Source organism: Protopterus annectens, chromosome 3.part1 (assembly GCF_019279795.1).
Source record: "Protopterus annectens isolate FY-2018-M chromosome 3.part1, PAN1.0, whole genome shotgun sequence".
Lineage (NCBI taxonomy): Eukaryota > Metazoa > Chordata > Ceratodontiformes > Protopteridae > Protopterus > Protopterus annectens.
Window position 1 is genome coordinate 1,277,951,588 of NC_056732.1, and position 19,293 is coordinate 1,277,970,880.

Below are 19,293 nucleotides of genomic sequence, written 5' to 3' on the forward strand. Positions count from 1 at the left end.
GGTGGAGAAGATCCTTTTCCCTGTCACTTTTCTGTTTTAGACCAAGAGTAACCTGACTGGTCTTATGTCGTTTTACTGCTTTGTCTGTACTGATACATGTTGGAGAACTTTTATCATGTTACCTCTGAAGTTTAAAATATGCAACTGAAGCTGGTTTACTCTCAGTCCACCTTTATTAAGACAAAGCTCTGTAAAATGTATCACTGCTTCCCTAACATTGTTTATTTGAATGTTAGTTCATGGCTGGAAGTGGAATTGCTTATGGCTTTAAATTACAAACTTTGTTGCAGTCCCTTTTTGTTTTTAACATATTTAATTTGTGTTTTGCACTGATATTTATTTTGTTACATTTTCCTATATATTGTATGAAAATAGGCATTGAAAAGATTACAAACTCTTGAAATCATTTTAATTGCATAAATAGCCCTCATACTAATGGTGTAATCTTCATTACAGAAAGATGTGCATAGTTTTACAGTTTTCCATCCATTTAAAAAGTGTATGCAGCTAATCCACCACCTTCTCTGTAAAGCTATTCCTTCTCTAACATGAATTCTTAGTCTCTCTCTCTTTCTTTTGTCTCCCTCCCAAGATCCTTGCCCGTGTGACCTTACTTTCCATTTCTTTGTCATCTATCATTCAGTAGTCCACTGATATTATTTTTGAGTACTGTAATTAGTCTTTGTTAAAAGTGGCCCCATGAAGCAGATTTGTAGTCTATTTAGTAAGTAGTTTGTGCACAGAATCACACTTTTTTCTGCTGTTTTTCTTGTATCTTTTAATTCATTGTTTTATAAATACTAGGTTTACTAATGATCAGAAATCAGCATCTCGTTCAGAAGAAAAGTCCAGCATTCAAAGTGAGAATGAAAGTGAAACTTCGGTGTTAAGGGGCTTGGCGAAGCTTCCCTCCTTCATCTCTCTGAGGAGTTCTTCATCAGATGGTGTTGCCGAGTCTGAAACAGAAGCTGATGAAGAAAGCAAGGAGCCAGGTACATGACTCAGTTCACAGCATAAGAAGTAGATGAGTGAATATACAGAGCAAATTATTAATGCATTTATGTTTTCTTTCACTACCCCTTAAATGTTACTTTGTAATATGTATTTTTAATCATTATAAACATTTCAAGCTGCTGTGTTGTAGCATTTTTATCATTAAGTTTGAAAATTTAAGACATTTTAAATTCCCCTTTTGTCCATTAACTTTCTAATAAGTAATCGTCCAGTACTACAAACAGAACCTGCTTTGTTTTGTTTGCTTGTCTTTTTTATTTGTTTAGTCATTTATTAATTGTACTTAGTACTGTTTTAAATCTTAAAGACTGACTAAATATGTAGTTTTGATCATCACCTTTCCAGGGGGAATAATAAAATAACTCAGACTTTGCTGTATTATTGTATTTTTCACATGGATTCCAATATGGAATCAGCCAGCAACTCCCCCAAACCAAAAGATTACTTAAAATTGTACTCAGTTACAAGATCTTGCCATCAAATAGTAAAAAATAATCATTTAAGTATGTTTTGTTTATTTTGTTAAACATTTAAAAATGTGACTATAAAGATAAGCTTCTGAGAACTGGTACAAATAACATTTTAGTTTTGCTTTACAGAACTTGCTATAAATTGGCAAAACAGTTAAGTGTATTCTTGTATCTCCTGTTGTGGTTCTTAAAATCTTGATCTCTCAAACTCTGAGCACCCATTCATTTTTGGCCCATATATTACTTTTTTCTGTTTGGTTTGGGAGAGTGCACAAACCACAATGATTCCCAATTCTTTTTAGGAACTTTGTAGTGCATATCTCTTCTTAAAGCATCATTGAAAAGTTCCTTTGTTTGAAACATAAGAAGCTGAACTTGTGGCTGAGTTTACCAAATTATAAGCTCTTGTATAGGTGTTTTTACCCTGTAGTTATAAATGTGCATCATGTGTAACCTAAATGTAAAGCTTTTCTCCCCTGGCCTTTGCTGAAAATGGGTTTTACCCAGTCGGACGTTTCCCGGTTGAGAAAGAAAAATAAGTAAACAGAGGATAACCAGAGATGCTATTTTTTTCTGGTACTGGAGTATATTGTCAATAGGTGTCACAAATGCCAGCTCTTAAACCCTGTGTCTGTTGATTATAGCGAGATGCTTGAGGCCTAATGCTGCACCCAGCAGTTTGCAGCAATGGAAAGAGTACAGCAAAAGGGGTAATCAAAGGGTTTGTTGTAGAGCCCATTTAGAAGCATGAAAGACAGAAGGTAGGTAATTCAGCTCCCAAGCATGAGTACAGGTCTGGGTTCACTTCAGAATTTCCTATCACTGCTGTAATTGCTGCTTCTTTGCTACAGGACTAACACCCAAAAACTAAGGTCACAATACCTCTCCTCATTTGTGGACTAACACAAAGTTGATCGGAAAAGCCTGCTTATCAGAGCCCACTTTTGTCAATGAGATGCAAGGTTTGGCTGCCACTTTTCCTTATTTGCCAAAGCAAATGTTTGCACCTTGGGTGAGAAAGAAGCAGGTACTCAGGTCTCTAGGACATAGTCCTGTGTCTGAATTTGGTTGTGTAGGACTCTTGTCTTCCTCCAAATGGTCGGATGCTTGCTGGCATACATTGAGACCACCCCCACAGACAGGCTGCCCGTCCCACAGCATATCCTTGCTCTTATTTGTTTTATGCTGAGTTTAACCTGTCCAGCATGTGGTGAAAGATGACAGAGCAGGTATGAGAGAGTATTCTGCAGAATGTAGGCTTAAGTAATGAAGCTAAGCTATCCTGTGTTCCATTCCTGTTCCATGTGCACTTATTATATCAAAAGTTTGACTGACAGCCTGTTCAGTATTGGCCAGTCTTATGGCTGTTGTCTTCTGCTTCAGTAGAGTGGCATAAGAGTTGGCCTAAAGGCTCTTGTTAGAGATCTTTTTCTGTACTTATTTGGCTGTTTTAGAACTTGAACTAATAAAGATATCTGTGCTAGAAACTGACGAGCAGGAGTCACCATCCTCTGCTTACTCCCCCTCTTTGCAGAATCTCTTATGTTCATTAAGTCTGCAAACAAAGGGACATGGGTGGCTATCTCTTTCTTCTTCCTCCCCTGGGAAATGTCTAAATGCTTATTTTGCAAGCTAGAAGAGGAGAACCCTTGTGTTATTCCCTTTTTAACAGGATTGTAATTTTTTAATGAGTGGAAATATGTTTGGCTCCTTCCACATATTAGAAAATGTTATAATTTGTATTGTTAACCATCTGATTTGGTGTTTTTGTTTTCAATCATTTCAGAACAGACTCTGAAGTATTCTGCTGTGGAAGAATGAAATCCGGTCTCTAGGGCTGCATTTCCTCACTCAAATTCTCAAAACCTGTCCTTTGCATACACAGTAATGGTACAGCTTGAAACAGGTGAATCTTTGCAGGAGCAAGCTCACCTGCATCCTCCATGTGGAGGGGCAACCCCCTCCATGTGTCCTAAAATTAAGAGTGTGTGTGCATATTTGTGTGTATACACACACACACACACACACACACACATACACACACATATATAAATATATATATATATATATATAGAGAGAGAGAGACTGAGAGCATGCACGCAAGAAAAGAGAAGAGATACTGTTAAGTCAGTGGAGTTCTTCATGACCTATTATGCCTTTAACTGAACAGATTTGCTTACCACTAAGTGTGTCTTTTTAGAGAAGTACTTGGCTGGGACTGTCCTGATTTCACGAGCAGCTATGTCATGTTATCCTTCAGAGATGTAATGCTGTTTGGTGGACCCTCTTAGATGTTTTCTTATGTTTTGCATATCCACAAAAGGAACAGCTTCAGAAATACTCAATCTAGGGATTTAAACTTGCTTGTGGCATAAGTAGGACTTGATGGCGGGACAGTTATGTTTCTCAGAGAATTTCCCTTGTCTGTTACAGGCTATCCTTTTATTTGAAGAAGACCTCTTCCCTAACCCTATTCAAGAGAAACCTGGACCAGTGGATGGGAAATTGGAAATACACCCCAAATCTAGCACCTGTCTATAATGGACAAAGGCAGCCTGTAAATCTTGCCCTAGCTTACACATACCCCTTAAAAAACCTCTTAGGCACACATACTTGCAGGATGTAATTAGGATGCTTGACTAAACTTATGAAGGTCCCATTGGTTGTTGACTTAGTATACACTTATGAACCTTGATGTTGTGGCATGCATTTTGGTACTTTAGAACTTTGTAAAATGTCAAGGTTGCCAACAGGAATGGTGGAGGGCTAGCCACTCTGGTGCACAGGGGGGTAAAGCCCTGTCTACATCCCAGCCAACCCAGGTTCAACTAGCATCTTGGGTGACTGGCTGAGAGGCATAGAGGGATGGGTATTACCATTCTGGAGTGGTTGGGTGGACCTATAGTTGTCTGCTGTATTGATCCCTGGTGGAAGCTGATGAAGGCACACCTGTAGACATGCTTAAAAGAGGGGAAAAAGGTTAAGATGGCTGAGGTGCTGTGGAGGTGGGGCGATACACCACATTTCTCCATTGCACACCATTAGTTCCATAAAGGAGAAGGGGAAAACAGGTTGCAAGTGATGCCCCTCGATAGATGCACAGAGATCCCGAACCCCTGGATACCTAGGGTCCACAACTAGCCGCAGTAACACTGGATTGAAAGTCCAGGGGTGGGGTAAAAGAGACAGCTGGTAGACCCGCCGAATACAGGTACTTGGATGGTATGGTGATGGAAAGAGGAGGGACCCCCAAAAAAGAATTTGGAGAGCTGCTTGCTTAGGAAGACTCTAGAGCCATTGTGATAAGCAGCCTGTGTGAAGATCAGAACTAAATCTGAATAAAAACAGGAGTCTAAAACAGAAAATGGCAAAACATTTTGTTATTCTGTAGCTGTGCAAACAGCCAGAGGATGTAACTTCAAAATCTTTTTGCAGTCATTAAAGATAAAGTAAGCTGTTGTATATGTGTTGTATTACGATGCTATTTTTATAGCATTCACTTCATTTGTTAAAATGCAGCTGTATTCTTTGTATATGAAGATCTTTGTTTATCAGTTTTACTTCATATTAATCTACGTTTGTATTCTTTGTAACAGTGGTTGTTTCATTGACCGTGTGTTGTGACTGACATTGGCCAAAACTGTTCATTGCTCTACCTTGGTAAACAAATTCAGACCAAAAATAAAAAAAATAACATATCAGACCTTTATTGACTCACTTAACAGTACAGACAAAAGCTTCAAACATTGATTACCAGTGATGGTCCCAGACACAGAGGTCTTTCACTGCTGTTGGCTGTGTTTGACTGTACATGTAGCTGATGACAAAAGCTTACTGAAGAATGTTTAAAGTGTGTAGTTTCTGAGGAATCATAGGCACGTACTACACCATTTTCTTCTGTTTTGTCCACCAAACCTTCTGCTTTAGGCTGCACTGATTTAGATAACCTGGCACTTCGGCAGCACTTTTAGTAAGTGTCTAGTTAGCACACACACCCTTGATGCTAGAAGACTAGAAGGCTTTCAGTTCAGTTCTCAGCCCAGGTGCTTGAATTTGTTTCCCATTACTGACACTGCATGGGTGCTGTTCGTCTGAGTGTGCCATCCTTTAGATGTGACTTTAAACCAAGTCCTCATCTGCCTGAGTTGGTACATAGTTTAGGTGGATGTAAAGAATCCCATGGTACTTATGAAAAAAGTTTGGGGAAGTTCCTCAGTTCCCTGACCAAATTTCCCCTAGTTAGTATAAATAATACCTTGAGTCTCCCTTAAAAAGAGGCCACTGGCCTTGTGGGGCTAACATGGTCACCAAAAGATAATATAAATGCATAAGTAACTTAAGTGCCTTATTAAGTTGACATAACTGACTCTTTATACAAAGTCGGAAATTGCTTAGTATTGAGTGTAAGAAAAGTTGGTTTGCAAACTGAGTGTTTAGTATATTTAACAGGCACAGGGGTAAGGAAAGTCTCACTATGCTTGAAAAGACAGGCTGTCTCTGTGAGGTATCATGTATATCACAGTTAATTAAAGATATGATGTCCTTTTCATTCTCCTCAGCAAATTGGTTACGGATCCAATCCTCAGATCTGACTCGGCCGCATACTATAGACTTTGGATCCGACTCTCGAGCTGCTCCCTCTAACCTATAATAACCTAGTCCATCCTCAGCACCTCAGATCTCATTTGCCGCCGTCATACTTTGACGTAGGATCCTCTCTCACAGCATTAGAATAATAGTATTCTTTACTGTAAGTGCATTTTTCTCCTTATTTTTAGAATATATTTCTTTCCCCTTTTAATTTTTTCTAATGCGTATACTTTTTTCCAACCTCCCCCTTAGTTTTATCAGTTTTTCTGCATCAGGATTTTCTACTATTCTCATAGTTCTTTTTCAAATACCATTGTTGCTATTCTTCTGTGTACCCCCTTTATTTTCTACCATTTTCATACAGAGTATTCTTTATTACCATTGCTGGTAATTTTTCCACTTTTAACAAAATATATATACCTTCTTCCTTTTATAGTGTTTCTCTTTCTAGCTTTGTTCGGTCATGGCTAATAAGCCGACAGGTTTCAAGAAATGCACTTCCTGTGAGCATACCTCTCAACTGTACAGATGATCTGAGGACTGAGGTCACTAAATGATGACATACATTGGAGTTTAAGACATCAAATCCTTCAGGAAATGTATGTTAAAACAACCCTGTTACTCTAGCAACTTTTCTAAGTTTATAAGAGCAATATTTAAAATATTTCCCTATTTTTGGGCCTTTGTCTCCCATTTTGTTGGGCTTTGTCCAGATTTCTTGCACTAAGAGGTTGAGAGGTATGCCTGTGAGCAAATATTCCCTAAGTTGGATGCCTACAGGGAGTGCATTTTCTGCTTAGGAGTGGCTCATTTAAACAGAAACTGCACTATTTGTGCAACTTTTAGTTCAAGAGCCATTGCTGACAAGTGTAACAAGTCTGTCCTTAAAGGACTGCTGCCGCCTGTATCTTTATTCTCTTCAGGGGCTCACACCCCCAGTAAATCTTCTAAAGCTCCCTCTGAGCACAGGAAACGGTTGCTTCTGAAGTCTCAAGAAACAACTTTGGAACCCACCCATAAAATTCAGAAATCCTTTGATCCGAGTTCATCAGATCCAAAATGACAAACCATGGATCCAAAGCTTTCTGATCCTATGCCTTCAGATCTTATTATCATCTCATTTAGCCCTACCAAGACTATAGATCTGAAACCATCAGATCCAATGCCTAGCGCATCATACGTGCTGAGGCACTCACCTGAGTTTATGGTGGATACCATCTCCCCTCAGCTCCACTCCCCTTTTATGCCGATAACTAAAAAGCATTCCAGACCTCAGTTCACTACATCCTGTACCAGGTCCTCCAGGATTCTTTCTGAAGTGGATATGGATAGGATGATGCGAATGTTCCGCAGAGCTCAGATCCAAATGGGGATTATATCAAGTTTGTCTCCCACTGAATCTGTGAGTCTTCCTGTCACTGGCCATACAATTCTGTCTCCTTCTCCAATCTGTCCTTCATTGTCGGAGCCCCAGGATCCAACAGACCTGAGAGTTTCGGTGTTGGATCAGAAGAGAGTTACCTCTTCAACACCGACAATGTCCTCGAGTAGTTCTGCCCCTATGCCTTCGGATTGGGATGAGTCACAGAGATGAAGCATCAGCATCAGATTTGTGTGGTCAGGCTTTACTCTAGTGATGTCTGATCCATCCCTGCCTCTCAGAGCCTTGGCAGTAAACAGCTCTGGTTCACTTCCATCCTTGAAGCACTGATCGTGTTGGAATCGTGATCTGCCTGTACTGGAACATTCAGGTCTGGTGTAGCCGGCCATGGCTTCTCCAGGTCCATCTGCCTTTGAGGTGGTGGAAGGGGTTCTTTCTCTTTCTAGGGATCTGGTCCCTCATCCTTCCTTCCTTAGATTCTGCCCTTCAACCCTCTATGGTTCTGTGCCCTGATTCCATCAGACCTACCTAACAGGGACAGACAGTTCTTCTTGGATTCCAGTTGGTTCCCATTGAAGAACTTTCCTGTCTTCGGATAACTCCCCCAGAACATCCCTCAAGGAGGTTCACAGCAAGAGAATGTCCAAGAGGAGGCACGTAGATAATCTCTCTGGAGTTTCTTACTGAAGATACCAATTTTGAGGAAGGGGAAGGATGCTCCTGATCACCATCTGATAATGTCTCATTTGGAGACATTTTAGAGATCCTTGAGCAGAAAGGTGGTTGGTTCACCGATAATCCTTCTTCTGAGGAGTCAGTATTTCTGGAGGCTTCTGGTACTTGGCCCATCTATGTCTTGAGTGACTTCCCCGGCTGAGGGGCTTATTGACCTCGTCTCACACTGGGCATAGAAGTAGCCGAATTCACTTGAACCCATACCGTGCCACCCGTGCAAGTTTTTATCCCTAACAAAGTATAAACCCCACTTGACCAAAGGAGTCCCTGTCGATGCAATGGCTGTGGAGGCAGCCACCAAGAAAGAGCTAACAGAGCTCCTCTCTCCACCCCCTGACAGAGAATCTAGGGTGCTGGACAGATTTGGAAAGCATGTATTTGCTTAAGCTACCTTTGCTCTGAGGGCCCTGAATTACCTTCAACACTTTACAAGGTTAGAGAGAGATTTCAACAAAGAATTATCAAACTCTTTCTCTGAGTCCATGTCTGTAGAGGATTTCAAAAGATCATCATCTCAGCTGGCCACATGTCTGTTTCTAATGTCTCCATGAGGTTAATCTCTCATGCAGCAGAGGGTGCCTCATAGGTGGCCAGTTCAGGCATTGCCATAAGGAGACATGCTTGGATGTGGTTATGCAACTTTTTGGAGCCTTTCAAGTCTTCTTTTATCAATTCTCTCTTTGATGGATCATCCTTGTTTGGCCCCTCTGTAAAAGAAACTCTTCCCCACAGTGAGCAGGAAGGAAAGACCCTGCCTGCTGTAGGAATTAAATTTTCTACCACTCAACAGCCTTTTTCAAGGAATGAGGTTGGTGGCAAGACAATGTGGTTCTGAAAATCCCATGGACCTTTCCAGGAGTCGTGCAGAGACTCATTCAGAGGCAGAAGAGGGAGTTCAAACTGAAGACTCCATCCCCATGGCAGAGGAGGCCTGCAAAATTAGGGTTCCTCATATTCCTTTCTGGATAGACCCTATCAGTGCTCCTGAAGCACTGCCCAACTGCCTACCTCTGGAGGAAGTCAGGAGACATTTGTCCTTGCTGCTGTAACAAAAGATACCTTGATGCTAAAAATAACATCCAGAGGTTATTTCATACCCTTTTCCCAGATTCCAAATTCCAAAAGAAATAAGCTCCCTGAAAGTACAGTCAGTAAGAGGGAAGCTGGTGCACAAGAAGCTCCAAAGCTGATGAGCAAAAAAGTCATCCAACAAGGTCCCACCAGACCAAGAAGGATTCGAAATTTACTCAAGATTCCTTTTTGTGCCAAAAAGGACAGGGGACCTGAGCCCAATTTTGGATCTAAGCAAACTGAATCAATTGGTGAAGAAATCAAAGTTCTTAATGGTCACAGTTCAGTCCAAGGATGATTGGATGTGGTCTGTAGATCTTCAGGATGCATACTTTCACATCAAAATAGGCAGACACTTGTGCTTTCAGCTAGGAGTGAGTCACTACCAGTTCAGATCCCTGCCCTTTGGTCTCACCACAGCCCCCAGTGTGTTTACCAAATGTGTGGCAGTGGTAGCAGCTCATCTGAGGCTGCAAGAATTCCGAGTGTTTCCTTATTTCTAGATGACTGGCTTCTGACCACCCAGACCATGCATCTCATGGAGCAGTTCAGAGACACTTTGCCTCAAGATTTGTCAGTCACTGGGTATAACAATCAACTATGGCAAATCAAAACTAACACCGGTACAGAGCCTGGAGTTTATTTGTGCCCAACTGAACACCACCCAGATTGCTGCTTTACCCTCTCACAGTGTATGTGCACTCAGATATCAGGTGCATCAAATTCTCTCTCTCATACTGCTCCTCCTGCAACACTAATTCTTCACACTTTAGGTTCCATGGTAGCAGCCATAGTTTTAGTTCCTTTGGCATGCTATTTTAGGAATGTCCTTCAGTGGAGTCTAGCTGTTCAGTGGTCTTTCCTTCAATAACCCCTATCATTTCCAGTCAAACTTATTCAAGTATGCAAATGCCATGTTCACTTGTGGGTCCAGTCAGACAACATTTATCTGGGTCAGCCTTTTCTTCTTCCTTCCCCATTGACCACGGGCACCTCCCAGTTGGGGGGGGGGGCATTTCATGGGAAAGATGTTCCAATTCACGTGGTCCTACCAAGAGACCAGTTTGCATATCAATGTCCTGGAAATGAAAGCAGTCCTTTTTAGCATTGCAGGCATTCCAAGATACTCTTCCGCTGAGAATCATTGTGATTCATACCGACAACATGTGTGCAGTCTGGTACATCAGCAAACAAGGGGGAACGTGATCCTAACCCCTTTGCAGAGAAGCTATGAGGGTGTGGCAATGGGTGATCCCATCCAGCCGCTTTCTTGTAGCAATGCACATTCTGGGGAAAACCAACGGGATAGCAGGCAAACTCAGCAGGTTCATTCTGATGCCTCGTTTGTGGTCTTTCAGTCAGTTAGTGGCAGAAGAAATTTTCTTTTGCTGGGGCCAACCATGCTGCAATCTCTTTGCAACTCCCCACAACAAAAAATGCATCAGGTACTTTACATTGATCACCCCCTCAGGGGAAGTCACCGAGAGATGCTGTAGTTCACGTTTGGCCCTCTGGTCTCCAATACACCTATCCCCCAGTACCTCTGATTCCAAAATTCTTAGAGCAAGTCAGTTGAAGAGCTTGGTCATCCTCATTGCCCCTTTTTGGTCTCGCCAGGTGTGATTCCCCTTCCTTTGGTCTCATCTTCGTTATCCTCCCTGAATACTAGACTCAAGTCCAGATCTTCTTTCACATCCTTCAGGAATGAATAATCCCGATATCCCAGCCCTCAGACTAACCATATGATTTCTTCAGTTCCATTGATAGACAGTCCAGCCTTTCTTCCCCAGTACGGGCCATATTGTTATCCTCTCAAAAAGACTGTACCAAAAGGATTTACAAAAGTAAATGGAAAACATTTTCCCTTTGGGCTGTGAAAAACAACATTGACCCTTTTACTGCCCCATCTCTGGTGTACCAGATTTTCTAGCTTATCTCTTTAAAGAAGGTGCTAGTTTTTCTGTGATCAAAGTGCAGTTGGCAGCCATATCAAATTTTCATTCAGGGAACAAAAAGTATGCTTTGGCTACTTTCAGATTATGTAAGGCATTCTTAAAAGGTACCTTCCTTCTTATACCTCCAGTAAAAGACCCATCACTGCCCTGGGATCTAACTGTGGTACTGCAAGGTTTGACTCAAAAGCCCTTTAAACCTTCAGCAAAAGCTGACATAAAGTATCTGTCTTAGAAAACAGCATTTTTAGTGGCTCTTACTTCCTCTAAAAGGATTTCTGAACTCCATATTCTTTCATCTAAGACCCTGTATATTGTTTTTCATAAAGACAGGGATACCTCACAAACCAGCTCTTCTTTCTTACCCAAAGTGGCTTCTGGGTCTAGTATTAACCAAACCATTCATTTACCAGTCTTATTTCCAAATTTTCCAAAGGAGAATACATGCTTCATCTTCTAGATGTGCATAGACAATGATGTTTCTGTTTACACAGAAGAAAGGCAGTCTGGAAAACAGACCAACTATTCATCTCCTTTTCATCAATTTGGCTGCAATCTCCAGTTTCTAAAGTCACATTGGCAAAACGGATAACCAACTGCATTTCCTGGATTTATTCCCAACAGGGCCTTTCTGTACCACGAATGCCTAAAACCCACTCTACTACAACCATAACTACTTCATCTACTTTTTGGTCAAGAATATCTATTGGTGATATTTGCACAGTAACCCCATGGTCCATTGCTCATACCTTTGCTGCTCATTACAAACTGGACCTAATTTCCAGAAGTAGAGCTGCCTTTGGTTCAACGATTAAATGGAATATCCTTCCATGAGGGCCACGCAAGATTCACGTAGCTAAGGACTGTGTCCCAATCTTTGAGGAAGAATAAAAAGGACATCAGATTTAAAAGTTATGTACTCACTATAACAAGACACCTGTATTGTCCATTTTCATTCTTCCTCAACCCCCCCCCCCCCCCCCCCCGTCATCTCCTGGCGTGACCTGATGGACCTCAGGAACCTGAGTTGTATGTTTGAGCCCTATTTCTATTATTTTTTTTCCTCTTTTCATTATTTAATGAATACTGTATGGCAGCAAACTTAGTATGAGGTATTGAGGATGCACTAGGACATTAAGAATAAAAGGAGGCGCTCGAGAGTTGGATCCAAAGTCGGTGGAGTTGGATCTGAGAATTGGATCTGTAACCCATTCATTGAGGAAGAATGAAAATGGACAACACAGATGCCTTGTTATGGTGAATATATAACTTTTAATTATATTTTGGTGTTTGTTTAAGGTTATAAGAAGAGAAGTAGTAAAATTATTTAGTATGAAGGTCTTGTTACTTGAATAATGGAAGGATAAATGAAAACCCTAGCTAAGAATGTGATTATTGAGGAAGAAATGTGTAATGATTGTCAGGAGCAACACTGGCCAGTCTGCAGCATTGTTCTGTAGATGATAAATTGGTTCACTTAAATGTCATATAATTAACAAGAGGGCTGCAAGTAGTGAAATTGGACTTGGAGCATATTTTAGTAAATTTGTTAAGCTACATTAGAAAATTGCACATAGCTGGTGTTGAAAATATTATGTTGTTATATGTTCAGCAGATGGCGTCAGTGCTTATTAAGCAACATGTGGTTGAATTGCAAAACGATGGAAGTACACGATTGCTAGACCAAAAAATGGTGTTGATCAGAAGTTGATTGCAATACAAAATAAGGATTGTAGAAGGACTTTGAGATTAACAGGTGTATTAGAAAGAGAGGAAGGACTAAATTTGTTGTAGCTTGTGAAACTAAGATGTCACTGTAGACTGACTTCATGGAATCATCAGTGGATATTGGAAAAGTGTGTTCGCTATCACTTACTGAGATGGCCTGTGATTAATCTAGGGTTGTATTGACGGAGCTTGTGTTGACAAGAAAAAAGAGCAGATGCAACAATTGTGGCGACCAAAGATAAAAACACTGTAGCAATGCAATATAGATCATGATTACCTGGGTTAAACATTTCATCAGAGACTGACATTTATGTATGCTTTTCAGGATGCGAGATGTAAGTGTAGAATGACCTGCCTTGCTTTATTGAAGGTGCTTTCTATGGAGGGGTATTGACTTTTACTAATGCTGAAGGAAGTGATGGGTAATCTAAATGAACTGCCAATGTATCCCTGTCATGAAGTAATGGTTATGCTGGAATTTTAAATTCAGGGTGCTTCATACGTGTGGTGGAACTGGATGTCAGGGAGACGTTTGATTAATGTGACAAGAGAAAAATGGTACAAAAGTTACAAAAGTTTTCATACCTTAGTTTGACTGTGTAGTATTTGTTAAATTTGATGACTGAAGTATGTGAAGATGTGAATTACTTGTGACAAAATGTAACTGAAATGTTTAGATAATCGAATGTCCATTAGTATAATTGTAGTTACTTTGATGAATAATTTACAGGGTAACCACATGACATTTTTTCTGCTCATGTATTTTAAACAAATGATGTGACTATGTTTGGCAACAGATGATTTAAGAGGCAGCCGGTGGATTACATGAGACCGCTGAAATGTATTTCATTAGTAAAGAACTGTTATTGAGTATTGGACATCGTAAAAGGGCTGTACATTGAAATGTTTCCATCTTGTTTTGATTTGGAACCATTGAACAATGTGCTGTAATAGTTTACTTAAATATTTCAGGATATTGTTAATGTTTTGTTGAAGTGCTGCAACCTTGAAAGCCTTAATCCACAGTGATTCATTATTTGAGACTTTTAATTAGTGTTTATGCTAGAATATTTAGTTATGCAGGTAACTATTGGGAAATTATAATGCCGGTGTTACAATGCATTTATAGCTGGTTTAACATTAAAGGTTACTTAGTTAATGAACTATAAGTAAGTATCATCTTAATGTTTGTGAGAATATTAATAGTATCTGAACATTTGCCACCTGTTTTATAATTAATATTTTTATTGAAAATGCCACTGACAAGCCGCGGTGGTGCAGGGGTAGCGTTGTTGCCTCACAGCAAGAGGTTCTCCCGTTCGATTCTCGGCTGGAACGCCTTCTGTGTGGAGTCTGCATGGCCTCCCCGCAGTCGAGTGGTGTTCGAAAGACATGCGTGGATGGGCGTGCCTTCTTTGAAGGTGGGGCGTCTGGCTGGCACAGTAAAAATCTACTGTGAATCATTAGCGGACCGGAGTTCCACTGTGGCTGCCCCTAACCGGGAAAAGCCAAAAGAAGAACAAACAAAATGCCACTGACATGGAAATGGATTCATTTTATTATTGATATTATAATAACAAGTATATGTTTGATTGGTATTTGGTATTGTAAGGCAATTTCAATTACCACACCATTAACTGGGAAAACTACTCATGTACCAACTGTTTTGCTCAACGTTTTCTGGAATTCATAAATTCCAACATCTTGGATCAACTTATCCACACCCCCACCAGGGGCAGCAGTATCCTAGACCTGGTCATTACCAACATGGGCGACCGGTGTTCCACACCAGAGGTCAATTCCTCGTTGGTCAGATCTGACCACAAGCTAATCACCCAAGATATCCGCATCCCACCCCACCCCCCATTAGGGAAACCACCTTAAAAAATTTCTCCAAAGCCAACTTTACGCTTCTTAAAACAGAAGTGGAAAGCTTCACGACACGCATGTAGATGGACAGTAGAGGTACGACTGCTGAATCCTACACAAATGCACTTTATAAGCACTTACATAAGTGCATGGATTGTGCTATCCCTAACAGAACCAAGATGCTATCCTTCAAAAAAAGGAATCCCATGATTAGAGAACTCCCTGGTCAGGCTCAGTAAGAAGCTGAGATCCCTCATAAAATCCTCCAAAGCTAGTTACAAAAACAAAATCGCCACAGTTTCTGAAGACAACCACAAAGCATTCTATAGCTATGTCAAGAATCTCAATGGCAACACTCAGATCTGTTCTGAGTTACAGCACAATGGAACTAAATATACAGAACTAACTGATCTTGCCAACATCCTGGCAGATAGCTTCAGTGCTAACTTTACCCCCCACTCACCCCCTAAAGGGCCCATCTCTATACCGAAAGAATGCAAAGTTCCTGTAATCACGGCTGCACAGGTAAAAACCACACTCTCCAAAGCCAAGAACACAGCATCCATGGGACCTGACAACATCCCAGGCTGCGTTCTGCATGAACTACAGAACAAACTGGCACCCCCATCTAAGTACCATGTTCAGTCATAGCCTCAACTCAGGCTTTGTGCCCACTGAATGGTGCACAGTGACGGTTATCCCACTCCACCAAGGGGGGATCCACCACAGACCCCAGGAACTACCACCCCATTAGCCTGACGAGCCTGGTCTGCAAGGCCATGGAACGTATCAACATGGAACTCGTAAACAAAGACATTGGAGATCTCCAAACTCTGGACCCCACACAGTTTGGGTTTGTAAAAGGCAGATCATGTCTTCTAAACTTGATAGACTTTTTTGAAGCAGTCACCAAAGCCGTAGATGAGGGTAAGGTGGTTCACACAGCCTATCTAGATCTCTGCAAGGCTTTTGACACCATCCCACACTCTGGAATTATAGATAAACTCCCTAAACTAGGTATAAGTCCCTATGTCACAAGGTGGGTTGCCAACTGGCTCCGTGACAGAAGCCGCACTGTGAAAGTAGCAGACTCCAAATCCGACTTCAGACCAGTGACAAGTGGAGTACCACAGGGTTCAGTCCTGGGTCCTCTCCTGTTTGGTATCTACTTCTCTGAAGTACAGGCTAACACAGAAGGTCTTTGGCTAATGAAGTTCGCAGATGACTGCAAACTAGGAGCCATAATCGAAACTTCTAACGATTTGGACATCCTACAAAAGGGCCTCACTGAGACAGATGCCTGGTGTCAAAGCCATGGCCTCAAGCTCAATGCCAAAAATTGCATTGTCATCCCTTTTGGTAAAAACTCTGTACCCATGAACTACTACATAGGCGGTAGTCTACTTAACACCAAAAGTGTGATGAGACCCTGGGACACAGGTGGACAGTAGTCTCTCCTTTGATAATCACATCACCACAGTAGACAGGAAATCCTTCTACGTGGCACACCTCATCACAAAAGGTTTCTCATCCAGGGAAAAGGAGGTAATTGTTCCCCTCTACTCATCACTCATTAGACCCATTATAGAGTGCAGTGCCCCTTTTGTTATGTACCTCACAAGACAGCTACATCTACTGGAAAGGCTGCAGGAAATACCTCACAAAGAGGATTACCAGCCTCAAACAGATGCCCTACGGAGACCGTCTCAAAAAACTCCAGCTTTACTTTGTCGCATATCGCCTACTCAGAGGTGATCTCTGCCTAACATACAAAGCTATGTCAAGCCCAGAGCTGTTGGACATGCTCCACTTAAAGAAATCCCAATCCCTCCGAGCTACACGCTCTAGGGACCTAAACCTTATCACCACAATAAACAGAATATGCTGGAGGGATAGATTCCTGTCCCAGAGACTTCCCATACTCTGGAACAAACTACCTATCTATATCAAACAAAGCTCCTCATCAGTGCTCTTCAAAACAAATCTTGATGATTGGATGGGAAATGGTGAATTCACCGCAGGGATCACGTCTGTGGCTCTGCTTGACAGGGGCACAGGAAAATAATTTTCTTGGGTAGCGAAAGCCAGGGTACCTTTTTGGCTAGGCTTATATAGGCCCTAGGGCAAATAGCCTAGTACCTACCTATGAACCTATGTAATTAGCTGGAAAGTTTTAGCAAGAATGAGGCTATGTAAGATGGCTGTTATGGGGTAATACTGCATGAATGATGGGTATGACTATGAGAACTTACTTTATGCCAGTTGTGGTTGCCCTACTTTAATTGTCAATCTCAAGAATAGACGGCGACATAGAAAGATAAGCAGTAGGCAGAAGACATTTGACTGCTGGCATTCTTGATGTTTTTAAATAGGTTAACTAGGTGAAATGTTTTATGATAGCAATGGCATGATGGACTAAGAAGTTAAATGCTTTGGAATTATTTGAGATTTGCAAGATGAATGAATAACAAAGATGCATCAGTGTGACGAGTTATAATATTCCCTTGATGATCGTCAGCTAAAATCAGTTATGGGCTGAACCACACATTTTTAATGATTTAAGAGGATATGGAAGAAGTACTACAATATAATGGAAGAAAAAGAAAAACAAGGAAATGTTAATAGCATTGTATTGTCTAGGGACAGTGGGGCAGGAGCCTTTGTCTATATGCTAACAAAGGGCTTTGAGGATGTTTGATAGAAGCACTTGTCATAAAGGAACATAACAGTAAATTACTTTTACTTGTAAGAGGAGATCAGAACCACAACATTTAGGATAAGATTTAACAGTATATTCAGGTTGGCTATATACATAATGGACTCAATGGGAAAAAAATTAAGGCTATGGTGAAGACTAACAATGAATTTTATCTCAGTTGCTAAGATGCTTTTATTTCTGCAGTATTAGGAAAGATTAATAAAATGTGATGTACCAAGTACTTGTAGATAAAAAAGAGTCTGTGCTTTATTTATTAAAAAAGATGCCCTTCTAAGATGACTAATGCAAGAGATAATGCCTTGTACTTTATTAGCACCAAAATAAGAAGACTTGCAGTATGAAGGCTAATGTTTTGATAGCTGTTACAAAGAATTTTCAAACTGAAGGAGGAGCTGAGACGTTATTTATAACGTAGAATATGAAAAATAATTTGTATATGTGTTATGTTTTCAACATCAATAAAGTTTTTCAGGAAAAAGCCACAGGGTTGTGGGGGAACAAGGTGGGTTGCCTCCCCGCTGAAAGAGTTTTTATGATATTTCTTTTGGTTTTACTATTTTGAATTATTAATGGCTTTGTTTCATCGATATGGCACTTTAATACAGTCACCAAACTGCCATGTGACAACATCCTGTGCTGTAAAACAAGAAAATGAGAATTCTGAAGAATTAAAGGAGTAGTTTTGTTATGTCTTTTTTCAAATTTCCTGTAGTTCATGCTGTTACTAGTGGTCACTTAATTTCATTGAAATTAACTCCAGAGGACATTATTTTTTCTTGCTTTTGTCCCTTATACTGCATAGATTGTTGTTTTAATTACTTGCATTCCAGCTGCTTTCAGCTGAGAGGTTCACAGCTTAACTCATCTGTGTGTTTGTGTAAGAAATTCAAATGCAATGACTATCTCTGAATATACTTTTTCTGAATTGGTGTAACCTCAGAAGCAATATATTTAAAGAATGGTTGTGTGAAGACAGACGTCTAATGTTTAAGGGTACAGGGGAGCTTCCCTGCTACAAAAATGATCTTTTTTAGCTCTCTGCCAGTCACGAGTGTGTGTGCATTTTCAGGTGATTGGCAGTAAGGTACTTGAACTTAATCAGCTGGTATTCATGTTTCTAAAACAGGTCTACCCCCATGTCATGGCTGTGATGGCTGAAGCTCATGGATGTGTGCATGTGTATTTTCACCAGTACCCTCTGTGGTTGCAGTGCTTTGCACCACTAGATAGCCACAGGCATTACAATCATAGAATTCATTTATAGATTTTATAGGTATTCCAAGGCCAATGAGTCTTATAGATTTTATAGGTATTCCAAGGCCAATGAGTCTTATGACTATTCACACCTTGTCAGTGCCCAGCCTTAGGGTGTGCCTCTTTTCTCCAGGAGGATCATAAATAAATTTGTGGCTACCCATTCAGGTGTCTAGCTTATGTTAAAAGGAAGATAGGGAACCATACTGTTCAACATGCCAAGAGGACCAAAATATAGCTCCCGAAGAAGTGTGTAAGCCATTGCAAGCTGCTTTACCCCTACCTCACCCATGCCAGCTTTTCTGTTGTTTAAACTGCTTGACAACCATAGGCAACCTGGGATGTAGGCAGACTGATGACATTAATGAAGTAGCAATCCTGATGAAGAAATAGCTGATGATAAAAGGTTTAATCACCAAAAAAGTGGATATTTCACATACATTAGTGCTGATCAGCCATTGCTCCCGATAAATGCTTCTCTCCTCCCTTTGCTGAGATGTCCTGAGACAT

The 19,293-nt window shown here is 40.7% G+C and overlaps 1 protein-coding gene across 1 annotated transcript in view; it reads left to right on the forward strand.

The window, feature by feature from the left end:
• The window catches only part of ZC3H3 (zinc finger CCCH-type containing 3), a 3,466,749-nt gene that overhangs the window by 3,212,416 nt on the left and 235,040 nt on the right, over positions 1-19,293 (forward strand). The window contains exon 11 of the mRNA XM_044067335.1: positions 805-992. Coding sequence (XP_043923270.1) covers positions 805-992 — 188 coding nt within the window. The remainder of the gene's footprint in view (positions 1-804; positions 993-19,293) is intronic.